Source organism: Balaenoptera acutorostrata, chromosome 3, assembly GCF_949987535.1.
Source record: "Balaenoptera acutorostrata chromosome 3, mBalAcu1.1, whole genome shotgun sequence".
Lineage (NCBI taxonomy): Eukaryota > Metazoa > Chordata > Mammalia > Artiodactyla > Balaenopteridae > Balaenoptera > Balaenoptera acutorostrata.
Window position 1 is genome coordinate 26,390,102 of NC_080066.1, and position 20,889 is coordinate 26,410,990.

The 20,889-nt window shown below is 37.0% G+C and overlaps 1 protein-coding gene across 2 annotated transcripts in view; it reads right to left on the reverse strand.

Moving 5' to 3' along the window:
* The window catches only part of NET1 (neuroepithelial cell transforming 1), a 50,096-nt gene that overhangs the window by 2,033 nt on the left and 27,174 nt on the right, over nt 1–20,889 (reverse strand). The window contains exons 1-9 of one of the 2 annotated variants that reach the window (XM_007167449.2): nt 10,186–10,449; nt 5,056–5,163; nt 4,478–4,645; nt 4,019–4,081; nt 3,591–3,687; nt 3,133–3,209; nt 2,049–2,306; nt 1,438–1,608; nt 274–460 (exon numbers count right to left, since the gene is read on the reverse strand). In XM_007167449.2, coding sequence (XP_007167511.2) covers nt 274–460; nt 1,438–1,608; nt 2,049–2,306; nt 3,133–3,209; nt 3,591–3,687; nt 4,019–4,081; nt 4,478–4,645; nt 5,056–5,163; nt 10,186–10,278 — 1,222 coding nt within the window. In that variant the 5' untranslated portion in view covers nt 10,279–10,449. Of the gene's footprint in view, nt 1–273; nt 461–1,437; nt 1,609–2,048; nt 2,307–3,132; nt 3,210–3,590; nt 3,688–4,018; nt 4,082–4,477; nt 4,646–5,055; nt 5,164–10,185; nt 10,450–20,889 lie in introns of those variants that run through there. The other variant, XM_057544057.1, reaches the window with a different exon arrangement.

A 20,889-nucleotide genomic window follows, 5' to 3' on the forward strand; every position in this document is an offset into this window, starting at 1 on the left:
TAAAAAGTTTATTCCAGATAAAGTGAATATGGGTGCTGGTATTTATACAGCATGCACATCTGTTAGGCAGATACATTACATAGTGCCTAGATGTTACTTATTAGGTACATGTGCTGGTGTCAGAGCAGCACAGCACCTGCCAACTCAAGGAGTGTAATAGGTATAGGATGATGGAACCCATTTCATTTTTAGTTTTTTGTGTGCGGACAGAATTCTTAAAGATTACAACTGAGTTTATGATTATTGAAACTATTTTAAAGCATGTATTTTTACCTTTATCTGAATTGCTGAAAGCCCCTCGAAAGGACCCTCCCATCCTCACGTCTCCATCCTGCAGGTCTTCCAAGACCAGCTCCTGGATTGGGATTGGCTGCCGGTAAACCTGGTAGGAGTGACGCTCGTTTCGTGTAACAGGCCGAGTCAAAACCAAGATGTCTTGAAACAGGAAAATGTAGAGTTTCTGGAGAAATGAGAGAAAAAAAAAATGCTTCCTAAATATGGAACTTTGTGACTTTAAGTGACTGAAATCCATTGTAAAAACAACTTGATTTGATCTTACTAATTTCATCAAATTGATTTACTAAGATCCCCCTTACAAATGACTTCACAAAGATGGTGATTTTAAAGCTATGTATGTTCTCCTAGGAGAGCTTTTGTCATCACAGACTACATGCAACTTTTTTATCCGTGTGTAACATTAGATTCAGCAGCAGCTGAGCAAACGCTACACACCACAAAGACCTGACTGTCGGTGGTAACGTGACTGGAACACCAGGACCATACACCGCAGTCTTCTAACAGGGTGAGAATTTAAAAATGTAAGCTGGTAAAAATGTTAATTGTTCTGTTTTGTCCCACATAAATTTAAGCTTTTATAGAACAATGAGGCCTCATGATAGAAATCAGAGATGAAAGATTAACTCTTTCCAAAAAGAACCTCAACTTACAAATTGGGCTTCTGAAAAGCACGTAATGAAATAAAAATACCATCCCATGCTTATACTTAGTTCTAGCAGGTACCTTTGTAATTAAGATTTAAAAAATAAGTTTGCTCTCATTCAATCTGCTGCAAAAATTTGTTTAGTAGTGCTAAAAACTACTTCTATTACTATAAACTCTTCAAAAAATTTTTTTATTAAACATCATAAAACTAATAATTTATTTAGAAAGGAACCCCTAGCCTAACAAGTTGATTTATGCTTCAAAACTAAAAAATAAATGATTACTGATTCTCCACCAAGACATTTAACTTATTCAGTAATGACAGAAACCAAATGTTTGCTTTACCAAAGCTGATAACATAAAATCCAGTTACCTTCTTTCAGTATGTGATGAGCTTATTTTACAAACCTGCTTCATAATCAATGTGGAAAAAAATTAAACAGTGGGAAAAGGGCAGTAACTGCTCACTTCACGTTAGTGTCCAAATGCACTTACATGTCCATTTTTATTTTTCAGTTCCCCATGGCAAAGCAATACTTTGCTTGCTTCAATTCTAGGGTCCTTCTGCTTTTCATCCAGATACTCCAGCTTGTCAATGTAATACTGGCATTCCGATTCACCTTTCTTCAAGTTGATATCAGAGAGAACTCCTTGTATTATCAATATCTAAAAATAATCAAAAAAAATCAATGTAGCATTTTCAGCATATTAGTTTATCCTGTTTCCCTACAGGACTAAAATGTCACATTAAAATGATAAAATGTTAAAGCTTGAAGGGACTCTAGAAATTGGGTACTTCAGCCGTCCCTTCATTTTACAGCCTCCGCCAAATGGGTGATTTGCCCAAAGTCACATAGCTAGCTGATGGAAGAGATCAGATTAGAATCCAGTCTTCTAACTAAAATATAAATATAAAATGTGTTATGTGTTACACATCTCTTTATTAGTGCACAGTGCAGTAACATACGAGAACTTAAAACGACTACAGAAAACTTCACTGTGCTGATTCAACATGCAGACAGTGTGAGAGTATCATTGTATATCTTTCTCAGGCAAGCTAATATGTAAACTTGAAAAACATAAGAATCACTTATTGGACTACTTACAGCTTCCTCCAGAAGCTGAACATCAGAGTGGTCTTTTGGAGTGTGTCTAAGAATTTCTTTCAACAGTAAAGGGTATTTAACAAGGCGGCTTCGAGGAATATCTAGGAAGCTCCAAAGATCTAGTTTTCGACTGAAGGGAGACTCAAGACATCGCTGGAGGAAGTCTTGGACTCTTGGATCCTGTTTCTTTTGATCAAGAAGAGCTTTGGCTGCCAGCTGGTTACTGCAGTAGCCTTTGTAGGCATTCAAGCCTGGCAACTGAAGAGTAATAAGAGAAAACAAAGTATAATGAGTTCCTGTTACAATTTAGTCCATTAGTAAGACTGTGGACACAAAACACAAAACTTATAGCTATTCTTTTTTTTTTTTATCAAAAGCTTATTATATGATCCTTTGAGGTTTATCACAGTTCAGAATCAGTTTAACATTTGAAAAACTAATATAATTTACCATAGAATACTTAGAGCTATTCTTGAAAGTTTTAACAAGCTGTGAAAATTTTCCTGCAGGTGATAATGAGGGTTGGATAGTATTTCGGGCCGATCTGAGAATGCCCTTTTTCAATTTCCCTAATATGGCTAAATCCAAACAAAGACTCATGCCTCCTACTTCCCCCAGCCTCAATTACATGCCGGTCTCCTGTATTCCCAGGACACCTGAGCCCTCCTCTCTCACATTCTTCACCAGCCTGGAGACTGGTTATTTACTGACTGTTCTCTCACTTGACTATAAATGCAGAGACTATCTTTTATCACTGAATCTCTAGTCACCCCTCCTAGAACAGTGGCTGGCATCTGGCAGGCACTCAACTGAGAGAATAAAACAGATAACTGATGGTATATAATGTGGGAATTCTGTCTAAGGAGGAACATATTCTTAAGACAAATGAAACTGCATCATTCATGAAATATTTTTTAAACAGAGACTGTGACTTCTACAGCTATGTAAATTTGTTCAGTTTTAATGCCTTATTTATCTGATTTTAGAATCCAGTAACTGGATCAAATCAATGTGATACTGATCACAAACGAGAAGTCTGGCACATCTGTATAAACCTATCTGAAGGCAACAACTTGCTACATACCCAGTTCACAAGAATGTGACCAATCTGCTCTACTGTTCCACCAGGCTTGGTTGCTTCTCCTATTCTTGCCAACAAATCTGAAGTGTAAAGAAGCAGAAATGCCAATAATAGGTTTAATTAAAAAATAATTCAGGGAGGAGCAAGATTAAGGAGCAGGGGATTAAGAGGTACAAACTACTGTGTATAATATATAGAATATATATAATATAAATAAGCTACAAGGATATATTGTACAGCACAGGGAATATAACCAATATTTCATAGTAACTTTAAATGGAGTATAATCTATAAAAAATCTTAATCACTATGCTGTACACCTGAAACTAATATAATATTGTAAATCAACCATACTTCAATAAAAATTTTAAAAATATTCAGCACTAAGTTAGAAGTTTAGATTTAAAATTACTTGTTACTGCTGTTCAGAATCCTATGAAAATTAGGTAGCATTATCTTACCTTCATGCAGGGGTATATAAGCGTCCAAATCACCAAATATCTGTGTGAGTTCCTCTTCTGACATAATAGACAACTTTAACATGGGGTCATGGTAGGCCTGTCAGAGGGGAGAAATGTGTCACACAAAGAGACCAAGCAAATAAAACATGATGAGAGATCTGTACTTGAATGCAAGCATGACTAACTATGTAAAACTAGTGTGGATTCTATTTTATACATAAAAGAAATTAAAGTATATGTTAAGCCCAAAATAGACTTACTGATATTCATATTTGAAGAGATGCATCTAATAAACCTCATCTAAAAGAAGTATTCACCAGTAGATATTCTCTACTTTTCAACTTCTAAAGGTAAGAAAATCATCCTTTAGAATTTGTGAAATGTAATTTTTAAAAACTATGGCACATGATAGAAAGTTATTTACTGACCTTTCTTGCAAGCTTGAGATCCTCAATTAAATCCTGTTCACCTCGGGACATTTCATATATTGCCTAAAAAAAAATCCAGCAAACATCATAGATCACTCCTCCCTTTGAGAAACAAAAATTATATACAACTGATATTTATCATTATTTAACTGACGTTTTGAACGGCGCTTTTTAAAGTGACTCAGTCTGAAAACTGTAATTCAGAATGGAATCTCAAATTAGAGGATGCTGTAGGTTTCATAATTCTACCCCATCCGAGTTGTTAAACTGGATGACCACCCCCCATCACAGGTGCTGCTCAGCATGTGTTATGAACGGCACTCAAGTACAAAAATGCAAGTTTATCTTGCCATAGGCATTAGTTTGCTATTCTTCTGGCAAAACATATGTTTAAGAATCAGGGTCTATTTTTTTTAGTTTAAGCCAGTACACATGGTCTTGCTACGGAACGTGGCACACCTCCTGACGTTTGATCTCTCTGGAGGTTAAAGACTGCTTCATGCTGACGTCTAACATCTCTGACCACAGGGCACTGCTTCTCCTTTTGGCGGGCGCCGGGACTGTCGATCTGCTGGATAACTTCTGGGCAGAAGCGGGGGATCTGTTGTCACCACGAAGGGTAAATGACTGAAAAGAAAAGAAAGAGGTGAACGAGAAGAAGGTTTGGAGGATACAGGAATTATTATTTTTTTTCTTAAAAAAAATAGAAAGACAAATTAAAAGCAAGGTTCTGAGAATTTCTCTATGCATAAAACAATCATTTATCCAAGCTTCTATCTAGCAGTATTCTAAAATATTTATCAGTCAAAATTCTCTCTGTGAATAAAAACTATCCAAGATCTTGCTTTGATATAAGATACAAACTAATATAATGCGGTTATATAAATATTGTTCCGGCAACAATATGCCTTACCAGCATATTCCAAAAAGGAAAGTTATGTCTAACTATAATAGTACAAACCTGTTTGTATGACTCAAAGAAAATGCAAGTTTTAGGCTTTTATAAAAAGTCCCCTCACTACATTACTTGTCCCTACCTGTATGGTTTGACCAAATCGTCTGACGGCTCCATTTCTTACAGGAGAGATTAAATTTGCCAAGGATGTGACCCGAGCTAGAGGTCGAACTCTTTTATTGCTTGGCTCCTGTGAAAACAAAAACAAGTTATACTAAATGTGTGTTTAGGTGTAATGATTTCAAACAAGTTTGGACAAAGTTAAGCCCTCTCAAAAACCAGATATTTGTACAGTATAAAATGCAGAAACATGGAACTCTGAAAATGAATGTTGTTTTTCATTGTTGAAATACAAAGAACACTAATGAATAACAGTAATTTATTAAATAATAAATGGTATAAGAAAGGCCAGTCAAATATCTGAACATCACTCTGAGAACATAACATACTATCATTAAACAGAAAAAAAAACAAAATTAAAAGTTAGATTCTAAAATCCTTTAGAAGCTTTTAGCTTAATATAGAGAGTAACTTTTAAAAAATACCTCCTTATTTAGAAAAATTTCAAACATACACAAAAGGGGAGAATAGCATAATGGACCTCATGTACTTATCACTCAGCTTCAACAGTTTTTAGTGTAACAATTTGTTTCATCTCTGCCTCTACTGAAATATTTTAAAGCAAATGCCAGACATTCTATCATTTCACTCCTGAATACTTCAGTTAGAGAATAGCTTTTAAATGAACGCATCTGACATTGGAATGGGTCAGCTCTAAAGGCAGTGAGGTAGGTCCCTGTTGTGGAGGTATTCTAGCACAGTTAGGACAGTGGTTAAGAGGACATTCAGCCTCTGGAATCAGACTGACTGGGTCCAAATCCTGGTTTGGACACTTGATAGGAAACATCCTGGGTCCCAGTTTTCTCATCTGTAAAATGGGGTTAATATTAGAACTTCTCTTATAAAGGTGTTATGAAGATTAAGGTATGTTTAAAGGGCTCAGAACAGTTCTTGGAGCATACTAAGTTTTAGCTATTACTAACATTCTTTCTTAGGAATATTTCTACTTACTATGTAAACGTTGGTATTTATAAATAATTAGATCCTCTTTCATACATTTAATTAACTTCAAGGAAAAATATATACAAATTCAGAAGACATATTATTTTACACGTATTGTTTTTAAAATAATAATAGTATAGCAAACACATCATTTATCATTCAAAGATCTCAAAATTTTACAAATTGCATTACTCTAATTTTACCTGCTAGGAAAATGGAGGCATACCATTAGGTGACTCACACAGCTATTGAGATAAAGAAGGCCAGATCATAAAACAGGCCTATCCTTTATGTTGTCTATGGAGCATAATTATTTGTTTGTATTTGGTGCCTTTGACAATTGTGGCATACTTGACAAAATAATTTTAATGAGACTTCAGAAGGATATACGATAAAAAATTATATAAAAATTACCACTTAAAAATGACAGATGAAAAAAATTTTTTCCTAAGAATTCTTTGATATGACCAATCAAAGAACTGATTGGTCATAAAAAAGAGATGAGGAAAGTGAGTAAAAATAATTCCCTAAGAATAATTTAAAAGTAAAGTGGCAGAAAGGGTTAAAATCCTCCGGAAAGAAACTTAAATGATTTGAATATTCAAAGAAGCAGTTAGACTTACTAAAGCTCCTAAAGGTATATACACATATGAGGAGGGAATGGGACCCACTAAGGTAAGGAGACTTTGTGGACAACCAACAGAGTTCAGGCCCCTGAGTCCTTAAGAGGTGGTGCTGCAGACCAACCTTCCCCCGCCAAAATAATTAACTCCAAAGTAAAAATGTGACTATAAAGCCACTAATGTGCCAATGTTAAATGAACCAAAAAAGAAGCCTCCGGGATATGTAGTAAAATGACACACTGTGTGGCCAAGGCCATGTGTGGATGCCTTTACCAGACCCATCTGTGCGAGACTGAAGCGACACATGCACGGGCAGAAGGCGGCAGAAGGCATTCCTTTCTCTTGAGTAAAGACAGGACAAAGACGCTTCTGTTTGAATGGGGATATAATTACCTCACAAAGTAAGATATGCCAACGCCAACTAGAAACAAAGCAGTTGTCAGAAAGTTCTGTTCCATAGTTTGGAAAGAGAGGTTAATTCCTCTTCCTTGTTTAGAGCATAACCAATTTGACTTCCTAGTAAATCATAAAATATTTAATTTCAATTTAAAAGTCTTTGGAAAGGTGCTCTTCCCAGTGAATTTGAAAGGAAATGTTAGTTTAGCTGGAAGGAAAAGAATTTTTGATATCTAATTTAATACATAAAATCAAAAAATTCTTATCTTTGGATCAGTACAACTATTAATTTCCTGGTAACTTAAAATTGTTATATTTAAAATTAAAACTACAGAATTTAGATTTAGATAATTAAATGTAAATATATCTAAAGCATCTTTCTGAAACTAAAACTCTGAAATGTGGATTTTGTCTCTTTAGGGTGGCAGGATATAATGCTAAGCAGTATTTTGTTATTAAATATGTTCCACAGTCCTTTAGAAACCCACCTATAATCTCACTTCTTCACAAAGGAGATGTTAGTCTCAGGACTGTATCTAATCTAAAACGTCTGGTAAGAGCGCCTGGCTAGCTCAGTCAGTACAGCATGATACTCTTAAATCTCTCTGTACCAAAGTAGTGCTGAATCAGGAAGTACATGGGGGAGGGGGTGGGGTGGGAGGACACCTTGTACTTTTCACACTGGCTTTTAAGATCCAAAAGTAACTTTCCTGCCTTACTAAAAGTTCATATGTGATGAATGTTTGGCAGACACAACACAAACTTTTAGCATATATATTTATTTCAAAAGTGTGAAGAATTTTAATGAATAAAATAACTCAAAAAGTGTGACAAATGTAAAGGCATAATACTGAATATGGCTCACCAATTTCAGGAAAAATACATTATTTGAAAAAAATCATACAGACAACTTTTGTGGAAAAGTGTTATGAACTATGCATTCATAGGTCACCTATAGGGTAGGGACAAAAAATTGTCTCTTTATAGGTTAGAATTTGGTCCAGGTGAGCTACAACCAAAAGCAGTTTTTCTTTAGAGGTCTAGATGAGCCACTTTATCTTGGTTTGGTGTTTTTTGAGAGCTGGGATTCTGCCCACCTCTGCCCCTTTGCAGACACAATGCAGGTACAGGGTTTGGAGGTAAAGAAGGAAGAGAGGAGTAGGACTCTACCTATCTTACCATTAGCCAGAATAAGGCTTTCATAATGGTTTCGCTGCTGTGGTTGTTTATTTTTGTTTTGGAGCATTGTTAACAGCATTATGGTAAATACAAGAAGCTTAAAGAATGAGTACAGATACTGAAACTACACACCCTCCTCAAAAGACAATCTGAAAACCTACGGGAATAGATAAAGAACACCAGCAAGTTTTACATGCTCAAGGAACTTTCTACTGTAGGCAACCTTTCACCAGGGCTAGAGTTCACTTTATGAACTCTAATATTCATTTATGTTGTTTACTTAGGTTAGCTTTTAACCACACTATCTAGTTTAGCCAGGCAATCACATGCATTGTTATTGGGAATCTGACTTGAGACTGAGTTTTTAATCAATCTATTTATTTTACTAATCCAGTTACAGTCAGATTTTATGCCTTAAAATATTTTCTGGATATCTATAAACAGAAAATTGTTAAAATCAATTTCAAGTTTTTTACTGTAATGTACCTTGCACATAAAAGGAACAACATGGAAAAATTCTGTTGTGAACCCAGTTTTTTTGTAAAACGGTTTTTTTCTCCTAATGATGTCACATAAGAGAATATATTCCAGGAGGGTCTCTTCTAGAGTCAACCAAATCAAGACACACAAAAAAACAAGTATGTGTCTGGGGGTTTACTCATTTGGGTTACTGGATAAATAATTTTCTCCTCTACCTGGCAAGAACTTTGAAGAAGAATGAAAAGAAAAAGTTAATTATAAAAAGATAAAGATAAGTTATCTCACAGGATGTCTTCCCTTTCCTCTTAGAAACAGAAATAGTCAAATTTAGTTATTTATTTAAGGTTGTGTTGCTAAAAACCTGACAACATTCCTGGTGTTTTTAATCTTTGGAATAAAGGTATGCCAGAAACATGGCCGGTGTCTGATACCAAACAAAAAGACTAGCTCAAAACACTAGTTCAGTTTTAGTATTTACACTGATGACCACTTTTGAGAAAACAGAAACATATTAACAAAAGCCAAAACCAAACAAACAGAAAAACAAAAAACAAAGCCAAATCACACCAAATGAAAGCATACCTTTCAAAGACGGCAGCTATTCTAACTACCAAAAGGTGTGCGTATGTATAATACACAGCTATACTGAGATATACAATACATTGCACATATTTAAAATGTATAGATAATTTTGATGTATACAGCCACAAAACCATCACCCCAATGAAGATAAGAAGTATAATAATATAGTATAACCATGGAGTGTATATATTATTGTGGTGTGCTATATAAATAGAATGCCCACACAGTATTAAGTCAACTATCAAAATTAAATAAAATGGCGTAAAAATCACTTATTTTGATAAATGTTCATAGACTTTTAAAAAGTACAACGACTTAGGTAATAAAAGCAAGGAGGGCAGAAGCATCTAAATAATGGTTCGTTGGCTTAAATATTTTAACACATTTTGCTTTCTTAAGAACAAAAGTCACACACAATGAACTTATTAGACGTGGAAAGAAAATTAAAAATGAACACTAGGTCAGATGGCATTTTGTTCACTAGCACTAACTTGCAAGGAAGGGATTCTTATTTTCCTCTTACTCCACAAAGCAGTTCCTAAGACTTACTAGGTAATATAAATAAATGCAGGTCAAAAACCCCCCAAAACCAAAAAACCCCAACCAAACAAAAAACTGTATTAAGCATCGGAAATGTGACCAATTTAACCAAACTGAACAGCATATACATTTAAAATGTTTTTCTTTTGTATAAAAGTTTGTGTACACTCAAGCTACGCTATGCATAAATAGTTCCTAAACACATTTCAAACCGGCATGTAAATCAAAGCCATACATTTTAATACTCAGTGAGATCAAAGTTAAGTTTAACAATATACTGTTAATAAACTGTTAAACATCGTAAAAGTTCCGTGGAGTTAGAAACCTTCCTTTGGCTTTTCAAGTCTCACCTCCTGCTCTCTGAAGGACTGGTTGTTCACATCGAGGACTCGTATAGTCCTTTTAATAGGTAGGAGACCTCCGACCTCATCGTGCGCCACCATGCTTTCCGAGTACCCTCACGCCCCCAGCCCGAGTCCTCCCAGAGTCGGCCGCCTGCAGGGAAGTTCCCGGCTCGGCCCGGCTCGGCTCGGCTCGGCCCGGCTCGGCTCGGCTGGGCGCTCAGCTGCCCTGCGCAGCCATCACCCAGCGTCTCCAGCGTAGCGTCGGCTTCTGCGAGCGCTCGAAAGGCCAGCAGCACTCCAGGCTCTGTGGGCAGGGCCGGCTGGGCCGGGTCTAGTGGGCGGGCACCCGAGGGACACGTGACCGCCCTTAACTGACAGCGGGGCACACCTAGGCCTCTCTGCTTTCTCTGCCAAAGAAAGCTCTTTATCAAGAGGTTTGGAATTTCTATAGTGAGACCAGAGGGGAAAAGGAAACTGGGTTACTGTAAGGCTTTTCCTGATTTAAAAAGCATTCCCAAAGACAAATTAATTGCGTATCTAGGTTACCTTTCTTAGTACTTAGCTGCACACAGGGATACTTTTTCTATAAAACCCTATTTCCTAGAAAATAATTTAGAACGGACTTGACAACTTTAAGAAAATCGTAATTCAGAGTTAAATAATGTATATACTAAAGAAAAGCCTAATTATCCAGGGGGCTTGCTTTTATATTACATAAGTGCAATTTCTAGTCCAAAGCCTTGCCTCTATGAAGCAACTCTACTTCTGTTGGTTTGGTAGGCCTGCAACAAAGCAGATTTTCTTCTTTAACAGTAAGTATTGTATTCTATTTCGAAAAGTAGGATTTCCTCTTAACCATATGCTACTATGAATGATATGATGCTGATAATTTGCAGAAACATTTCTATTCTTAGGATTTATTAGGGTCAGAGAAATCTGAGAAATCTATGTAGAAGGCACTGTTCTAGATGCTATGGGTGACAGAAAAAAATAGGTTTCATATATGCTCCTAAAGCGCTAACAGACCATTGTGTAAAGCTAGGCCACACGAAGAGATAAGTAATGCAAGACAGCTTTTGACAAGTCCAAAATAAGCTGTACAGCTAGCAAGGAGTTCAGAAACCACTTCTGGCAGATGAGATGAGGGTGGCAAAGACACTAGGAAAGAGGCTGTAACATGTTTCAGTGCCTTGAAGGCCATGTTATGTTTTTCAAAGGTCTGAGCAAGGGAAAAGTGCAAGGCTTTCCCAAAGGAGCACGAAAAGCGAACTCACAGCCTGAGGTCACAGGCTGGGTAAAGACAGACGAGCAGAGGGTTTTACTGAGCACGTGAGAGAGATAATGAGAGGTATGTTGTAAGGTGATGTTTAAGATGGCTTGAAAGATGGCTGGAACCATAATGCAAAAATCACAGTCAGGGATCAAGAACTTTGCCTAAGGTAGGGCCTTTTCCTTGGGAAAGGAAAAGGATATGTGCAAGAGACAACATATGCAAGAAGTCAAAGATGCCAACGACTGTAAAGTTAGGAAGGGTAACTGTTAATGCAAATAAAGAAATACGGAGGAATAAGCTTTGAAAGAAAATTCTGGGTTTCATTTTAGATATACTCAGTCTTCGGTGGTGGAAAAACATGCTAATAAAACTATTGAGCTAGAACTTGGAAATGTTGGACAAGGACTTGAAGAGGTCAGAGGGTGGATTTAGACTGGGGAGTTGGAGACACAGGGATCAGAGTTGAAGCTTTGGAAGTGAATGAGATGCCTGGGGGAGAAAATCTGGACAAAAAGAAAAGAGGCCCAAGGATCTAACTTTGGAGAGATGCCAAGGGAAGAAAAGGTGTTAGTTATGGCAAAAAGATTAAGAAGGGTAAGAAAAGATTCATGGATTTAGTGATTACAAGTTTAATGAAGACCTCAAGTGTGCTAGTTCAGCAGAATAAAGACAAAAGAGAAACCACAAAGGTTTGAAGAGTGAATAGAGCAGAGTAATAGTGGGCATAGACTATAATGACAAATAATCTATAAAAAACAATTTACTAAGGTTCGCAGGACAGTGTTACTTCTTGCAGGAAGGAAGAACGCTGCCCTTACATAAACACCAATGTGGTTTGCATTTGGGATGATGTTCTTAATTTGTCTTTCTGCTTTTAGACTTTTGAAAAAAGTAATGGTGATTGGTTATATTTCATCAACTATTCTTTATTACCAGGTCACACCTGGGCAACATGTGTGATGCAGTTGGCCTTAAGAGAGGCTGTTTGTGGTAGGTAGTTCTATGCTATACAGCATTAAAGTGGAAGCACCTTAGAGATCATGGAATCCAGTTCTGTAATTTTACAGGTAAGAACACTGATCTGCTTAAGCCCTCAGAGCTAATAAGAACCCAGAAGTCTGGTTCAGTTAGTTTCATCAGCTAAAAAATGGTTGCCAAGTAAGGCCAATACTTTATGGCTACTTAGTTTCATAAGGGAATAAAGGACTCCCACAGAGTGGGAGTGAGGAAAGAAGTTGCTAGGGCATTCTCATGCTCTCTTACCTGATGTCTTTCTCCAAACTATGTTTTTCTATTTAGTTCTGATAGAGGTAAGGCCAAGGTAACGAGGGGAAAGGATATCTCTCATTTCTCTCCTTCAGTAAGGATCCGAAGGGTAAAGGTAGAAGTCTTAAATGCAGAAGTAGCCTGCAAAAGCCAAGTAGGGTCTAATAGTGATAGTCCCAGTAGAAAAATCCCAGCTCACCAAACCTAAAATCTTAGTTTCATTTTGGATGTTCAGGTTTGTGGTCTAAATATAATTTAGACAACTGTAGACAGCATCTATAAAAGCAACAATGGACAAGGGATGTTCAGTTAGCACTCTGAGCCATGAGCCTAAGAGAATCTTGACTCTAACAATGCTCTATAAAATACGAGGGCTGAAAAGGTCCTTTGTGATCATTAATGCATCCTCCTCAGTTTTCTTAGGAGGAAACTGGACAGTGAGGAAAAAGAAAAAGGAAATGTGAGTCCTTACTCTGTGCTAGGAGCTTTATGCATATTATCTTATTCAACCAACTTTATGAAGTATGTATTATTACCTTCATTTTACAGATGGAGGAAACTCAGAAAGTTTAAGAAACTTGTCCCAAGTTGCATGGGTCATCAGTGGCTGGACAGGTTTGAATCTGGTCTGCTCAACTGTGGCTGCAACGTCTCTTCCCCGTGAGACAATCCGTGTACCACCTTCAGCACCAGTCTGTACAGCTCAGTGCTCAGGCACTGCTAGTTGTCATTCTACGAGTTAGGAGCAGAGCTGGGTTTAAAACCCAATCTCCTAGTCCCAGGCTAGTTTTGCTAAATAACTGCCAACATTTTATAGAGAAGGAAAGCATAAAACCACAGTAGAGAGATTACTTGTATTATAGGCAGGTAAATAAAAAGATAGTAACAAAATAGTTCCAGCTGCTTAAGTTTTAGAAGAGATCCTATTTCAATCAATGGTTTACTTTAATGATCATGTTATTAATAGCAATTATTTATATGACTTTCTACAATTGAAACACAGATTGGTTGAGTATCTTTGTGTAGAAAATCTAGAGTTTATAAACTTAAAAACATAACTGTGTTATCTAAAAGTAATAATGCAGCTTTGTTTAAGAAATCAAGTTTTTGATAAAATTACTGTTTTCCAAAAATGAGGTTTAGTTATAGCCTCTGTTCTTCTGTTTGTATGGAGCCTTCAATGCTTCCTTTCCTAAAATTTGAATAAGGTAAAGAGAAAGATGTTTCCCTTCTCTACAGAAAAAGGACTATTACCCTACTTACCTTTTTTCTCCTTTTAATGTGAAATTAGAATTCTGGAATTTAGAAATAAATTAAAGCTGAAGAATAATCATTACTTTTTTTGGTATAGATATTTGTTTTTATTTACTTTTGTCTGGAACAATAACAAGCAATTGGAAATTAGGCTAGGAAAGCCTTATTTATGGGTAAAGAAAAAACAAAAATCTAAGCTCTCTGCTGCCCTCTACAAGGGATATTGTGAAATGCAATTGCCAACCTACTTTTTTCCACTTTATGTTTGTAAGGACCTTATATTGCTAGTAAAATTTTTATCTTTAGCCCTGTGTAGCTCTCATGTTTTATATTGCTAAATTAAACATATATTTTAAAATCGTACAAGTGTATAAAAAGATTCCACATTTTAAGGACTTTTTCTAAATATAAAAAAACTGTTCCACTTTAAAACTCTAGAGTTCAAGATTACAAATAATTACTATGTATCTCACTGAAAATAGGTTAGTTAAAAATAGAATTTCAAATCTTACTAAAAAAGGAAACACTGATTGAAATATTAACAAAATGAAACTTCTGAGGAATGAGAGTTCCAAAATATCTAGTAATGAGTTAAAAACAACACCAAAACAGGCAGTTACATTTGGATGAGTATGAAAGAAGTTAGTAATGAAGTTATATGTGGATCTGAGTTCTTAAAAGTCATTTGGATTAAAATTTGAGTATGTCCAAGCTTTACTAAGAATTTACTTTGGGAAAAGATCAACTCAGATCAGTTAACACTATTAGAAAGACTATAAAAAGAATAGCTGACAGGCTAAGAAGCTTGGTGTTATCAAAACCATGGTTCTTTTTGCAATGATAATACAAACAGCAAATAAAATTGGGTATTGGTGCTGTTAGTGGTGACTTTTTATTTCAAGTACATAGGGATCTTCCAGTATCATGTAAAGATCGCTTATACTTATATAACAAAATGTTGAGTGGGATTTTCTGCCTTTTCCCCCGGAAACTCAGCTAAGGTCAAAACCTGAAGACCAACAACACTGTCTCGCGCCCGGCCTCCTGTTTTCTCAGCCCATTTCTTACTCCAGTTGTTGCTGCAGCAACCAGCTCCGCCTCCAACAGCTCCTGGCCTCAGCTGCGCCTCTCTGGCTTTCCACCCTGGGCTTCTTGGATGCTGAGTGTGGCATTTACACGTGTAGCCTGGAAGTGTGAGGGATTAACACCCCATGGGACAGCCATTGACTAATGGAGCACAGGAGCTAGTGGATAAAAGCCCCTCTTCAGACCCTTGAGAAGACAACTGTGTGGTGTATTTTACATGGCTCTTTAGAAGGTCCCATAATTAGACGCCCCCTTGTTCCCTGGCACCACACCTGAAAACAGACTACCTGTCAATTATCTCGCGTCTCAGGCTCTGATTTCTGGAGGGAACACCGGCTAAGACACTGACACTGAGACTGGCCCTAGAGATTAGACACACCGGATGGGATTCTGGAACTGGTCACTCATTGATAAAATGGTGATAAGGACCAAGATATGAATTGGGTACAGATGGAGCAATGAAGCAATGGCATATGTAGCAGTAGTGACAAATGAACAACACGGGGACAACAGTAATTGTAAGGATTGCAGAATTGGCTGGCTTTTGTTAATTGCTTTAAAAGCCTGAAAAAGCAGGTGGTAACCTGCAAGTTCTCAGAGTCATTACAGAGGGAAAGGCCAAGTGGGAGCCCCTGAAATTTCACCCCCTACACCTGGGCCAAGGTAATAAACCGAAGCAATATTGCACACTGAGAGAAAACGCAGAGATGGCCATCAGAATTACAGCAGGTAGGAGTGGGAGTCTCTACTGTATCTCCATTCAGTTGATCTGTGTGCTTCCTGCATTGAGATGGACTGTGATGGCTAACAGTGGACCACAGAAAACTGAAGTGGTAGCTTTAATCTCAGCTGTTGTGCAAGATGTAGAACCTTTACTGGGATAGATCAACACATCTCTAGTATTTGGTACACGGCTATTAATCTAGCCTGTGTGTTCTTTTCAATAACCATTAGTAAGGAGCAAAAGTAGTTATCTTTTACATGGTAAAGACAGCACTCTAAATTTCATGTCCTGAGGCTGTTAACATTTTTGTTCTCTGTCACAGAGTCCACAAGGAGCTTGACATCCCATAGAGCATCATGTTAGTCTAGAATACTGATGACATCATACTAACAGGACGTGGTGAATGGGAAATGGCAAGTATTCTGGACAGTCTAGGAAGTCAAATGCATGCCAAGAAAATTCAAGGGCTGCCATATTAGAAAAATTTTAATAGGTCCAATGGCCTGAGGCTTTCTGGGATCTCCCCTCCTAGGTAAAGGTCAAATTGTTGCACCTTGCATCCCAGCACTAAGAAAGAGGCATGGCACTAGGTTGGAGAGAGCAGATACTGCACTTGGAAATTCTGCTCTGGCCCATTAATGAGGTAATCTGAAACGCTCACAGTTTTGAGTAAGATCCAGAGCAAGAGAGGCCACTGTAGCAGGTCCAGGCTGGGTGTCAGGTGCCCTGCAGGCCATGTGAGCCAGTATATCTGATCAAGTTTGAGATGTCTGTGGTAGACAAAGATGCAGTGTGACGTCTTTGGCAAGGCCAGGAAGAGAAATTCAATGCAGATTCCTAGGGTTCTGAAGCTAGGTATGCTTTCCATGGCAGGAAACCACTTGCTGTTTGAACAGCAGCTCCTGGTGTGCTAGCAGCCCTAGTAAAGACTGAGGACCTGCCCACGTTACATCATGTGACTAATGCAATTAGAGCTGCCCCAAATGAACAGGGCCAAGTATATCAACCGAGTCACAGGATTGGCCAGGTACCATGGAAATGGTCTATTTGGAATCAGGCCTGAGCCAGTCCAAAGGGCATAAGTAAATTACTGAACAGATTGCCATGTTACCCGGTACATTACACTGATATTTCCCCTTCAACTCCTCATCTGTTGGTGGGGGTGGGGTGGGCTTCTCAATAATCAACTGATAGAGGAGAAAAACTTGGCCCTAGTTCACGGGTGGATTAGCTTCATCTGTTGTTTTGATCACCATTACGGACCCATTTAGGGATAGTCCTGAAGGGGCATGGTAAAGGGAAATACCTCCAGTGGGTAGAGCTGTAAGCAGCACACATGGCTGTTCACTTTATACAGAGGGAGAAAGGGCATGAAGTACTGATCCATACAGGCCCCTGAGAAGTGGTGAATGGTCTGGCTGATTGGTCATGGACTTGGAAGGAGCAAAATCGGAAAGATTGAGGCATAATATTTTGGAGAAGAGGCATGCAGATGGACCTTCGGAGTGTGCACAAAGTGGGAGAATCCCTGTCTCATGTTAATGCTTATCAAGAGTACAGAGGTGCTAGTATCCTGGAGGCATTAGGTAAACAGGATGATTTAACTTGTGCATATCAGCAGGTCTCTCCCCGGGACTATCCCAGCAAAATAAGAAAAGGCCTGAGAAATAAAGCTGTTGGTCTTTGGGGGCCTGCACTTTTCATGGAAAGAGATTATTCTCTCTTCTCCTCAAGCCCTCCTTCCTTTAGGGACTCTCAAGAGCAGAGAGGGCCAATATGGCACTGACTCCACATGAGTTTCTGGTTCTACCAGTATGAGGAACAGAGAAGAGATTGGGGAGATGGTCTTGCTGGCATGGTTGCATCAGGGTAGGAAGACCCTACCCTAGGATGGTAGCATGCACTGGAAGGGCTGTTGGTATGCTGCTTGCTAAGGTCATCAAAAGGATGTGGCTAAATCTTGCAAGAGACTACCAATACCTAGGGGAGTTTCACAGAATGGATTCCTCATTAGCCATCACTCATTCTCACTGATCCCATAGAGGGAAATTCAGAACAGAAGTTACAGCTAACAATGAAAAGGACTGTAATCTCATCCAGTAAGGTAAAGAGACTATCTTATTTCCAGTCCTTTCTCCCTGACTAACATCCTGGAGGAGACTGGGTCTTAAGGAGGTGAGGAAAGGTATTCAAAGAGTAGAATACATGTCTCCCCCACAAATTTCTAGAGTTGCAGACAGCTATAATCTATGCCCCCACTAGGATGTAAGCTTCATGAGGGCAAAGACTTTGTTTTGCTCTCTGTGTCTGGCACACAGTAGGGGCTCCAAAATATATTGATAGAAATGAATGAGTGAATGAATGAATGAAGACCGAATATGCTGGGGAGTGGAGAAGAGCTGCGAATCAAGTCTGAGATTAAAATTTTATCTTTAAGTACAGATAACAGAGGCTTAGAATGGCTATATAAGTTATACAGTCAAACAACTAGTAACACACAACTGATAAGTCCAAAAGTTAAGAGTTCATAACTTCTAAACAAGCTTCACTGGCCGTAGCATAATTTCATTTGATTTATGGCTTATTTTATATTAGTTAGTAAAGCAAATAGAAGGAGATGTTAAAAGAAATATAATTAATATCCCCAGAAAACTAATAGAGGAAAATATATTAATGAAAAAAAAAGACTATTATGAGAAAACAAAACAAAGAACTAGAGATTGTGGAAATTAAAAAGAAATTGTCAAAATAAAAATGTCAATAATTAGGCTAAATAGCAGAACAGACACTAATGAGAAATTAGCAAATTAAGGAATTCTCCCAGAAAATAGCATAAAAGACTAAGAGATGGAAGAATTAAAAAAAAAAAAAGAAAAAAATGGAAGAATAAAAGAGAGTAATAAACATATAAAGTAATTCCAGATGTTCCAGATATTCCTAAATCTTCTGAATAGGAGCTTTAGAAGCAGAGACCAGAGAATAAAAGGATGAAAATAAACTAAAAAACAAGAAAATTTCACAATGCTGAATTAAATATGAATCTTTAGATTAGGTAGGTTGGTAGGTTGTGTGTTTCTAGAAATTTGTCCACTTCATCTAGGTTATCCATTCTATTAGTGTACAATTGTTCATAGTACTCTTGTAATCCTTTTTAGTCCTGTAAATTGGTAGTAATATCTCCACTTTCACTTCTAGATTTTAGTAATTTGAGTCTTCTCTTTTTTTTTCCTTAGTCAATTTACCTAAAGGTTTGTCAATTTTGATCTTTTCAAAGAAGCACATTTTAGTTTCATTGATTTTTCTCAATTTCTCTCTCGACTGTTCTATTCCCTATTTAAGTCTACTCTGATCTTTACTATTTCCTTCCTTCTGCTAGCTTTGAGTTTAGCTTGTTTGTCTTTTTCTGGTTCCTTAAAGTGTGAGGTTAGGTTGTTGATTTGAGATCTTTCTTCCTTTTTAATGTGAGCATTCATAGCTATATGTTTCTCTCTTAGCACTGCTTTTGCTACATCCCATTAGTTTTGGTATATTTTGCTTTCACTTTCATTTGCCTCAAGGTCTTTTCTAATTTCCCTTGTGATTTCATCTCTGACCCATCAGCTGTTTACTAGTATGTTGTTTAATTTTTACATACTTGTGATTTTTCCAGTTTTCCCTCTGTTACTGATTTCTAGTTTCATTCCACTGTGATTGGAATAGTACTTTGTATAATTCTATCTTTTCAAATTTATTAAGACTTGTTTTGTGGCCTAAAATATGGTCTATCCTGGAGAATGCTCTATGTGCACCTGAGAAAAATATATATTCCACTGTTTTGAGGTAAGATGTTCTGTATTTGTCTGTTAAGTCCAATTGGTTTATGGTGGTGTTCAAGTTCTCTATTTCCTTATTAATTTTCTGCCTGGTTGTCTATCACAACAATTGGAAAAAGGTTTTAAATATTAATAAAATCCAGGGCTAACAAGAGTGTAGGGATATGTTTATTATCATAGACTGATGGAGAAGTGAAAATCTATCAAACTTTTCTGGAAGGCAAATGAACAGTATTATCAAAACTGAAATTTGCAACCCAGCAATTCCACTTCTGGGTAACTGTATTATAGACATAAGCATCGTCCCTCCTTTGTGCACAAGGAAGAGGTACATTAAGCATTATTTTTAATGTGGAAAAAAAAGAAAAATATACTAAAGGGCCATTCTTAAAGGACTGGTTAAGTAGATTATGGTACTTTAATACTATGGAATACTATTAAAAAAAAAAAAGCACGAGGTAGCCCTATATGTATTGATAAGATATAAATAGCAAAAGCAAGCTATAGCATAAGTACAGGATAATCATATACATGTCACCATTATACACACTGTGTGAAAGTAGGTAAATAAACAGAAAAGGACCTGGAACACATAAAATAATAACTGGTTACTTCAGAGGATGGAGGTGATCAGAGGGGACTTGAAAAAGTTGTTTTACTTTTGTACAAGGACAATGCATTTGTGTGTTACTTTTACAATTAAAAAGCACAAAAAAGTATTTAGATGCACACAGCAGTCTAGGAATGATTCATAGCTATCTAGGAATGATTAAGTTTAAGGATAAATAGCTCTGGATTAATGGCTTTTTAGAGCATTATCAGGAATAATTATTTTATATTTAATTTTCATATTTTAAGTTAAGAGGAACCATTTTGTTATACCTTTGGTTCCTCTTAACTTTTATCACCTGTACCAGCAGTTGGCTTTATTTTCTGGACTTCTGTCACAGAGAAACAATGTTTTATTATTTTACAGGGCAACAGTAGAGATCACAAGTTATATCAAAATGCAAAGTGAAGGGTGGTAAGGTAGCCTTATTCATAAGTTAAGTCACCAGCTTTTGTGTGCCAGCTAGCTTCAAACTTTTCAAATCTGTGCCCCAGGAAAATAACCAATTACCTGTCATAGTTATTAAGGAATAAAGTACATAATTTAGTATTATGTTTAATCTAAAATTGCAGAGTACAGCAATACTCAAAATATAACACTTCAATAGGCTATTTAACTTTTAAGAAAATGAGATCCCCAAATCTGAACATTCAGAAAAAGAACAAACCATTCATACATTTTAAAA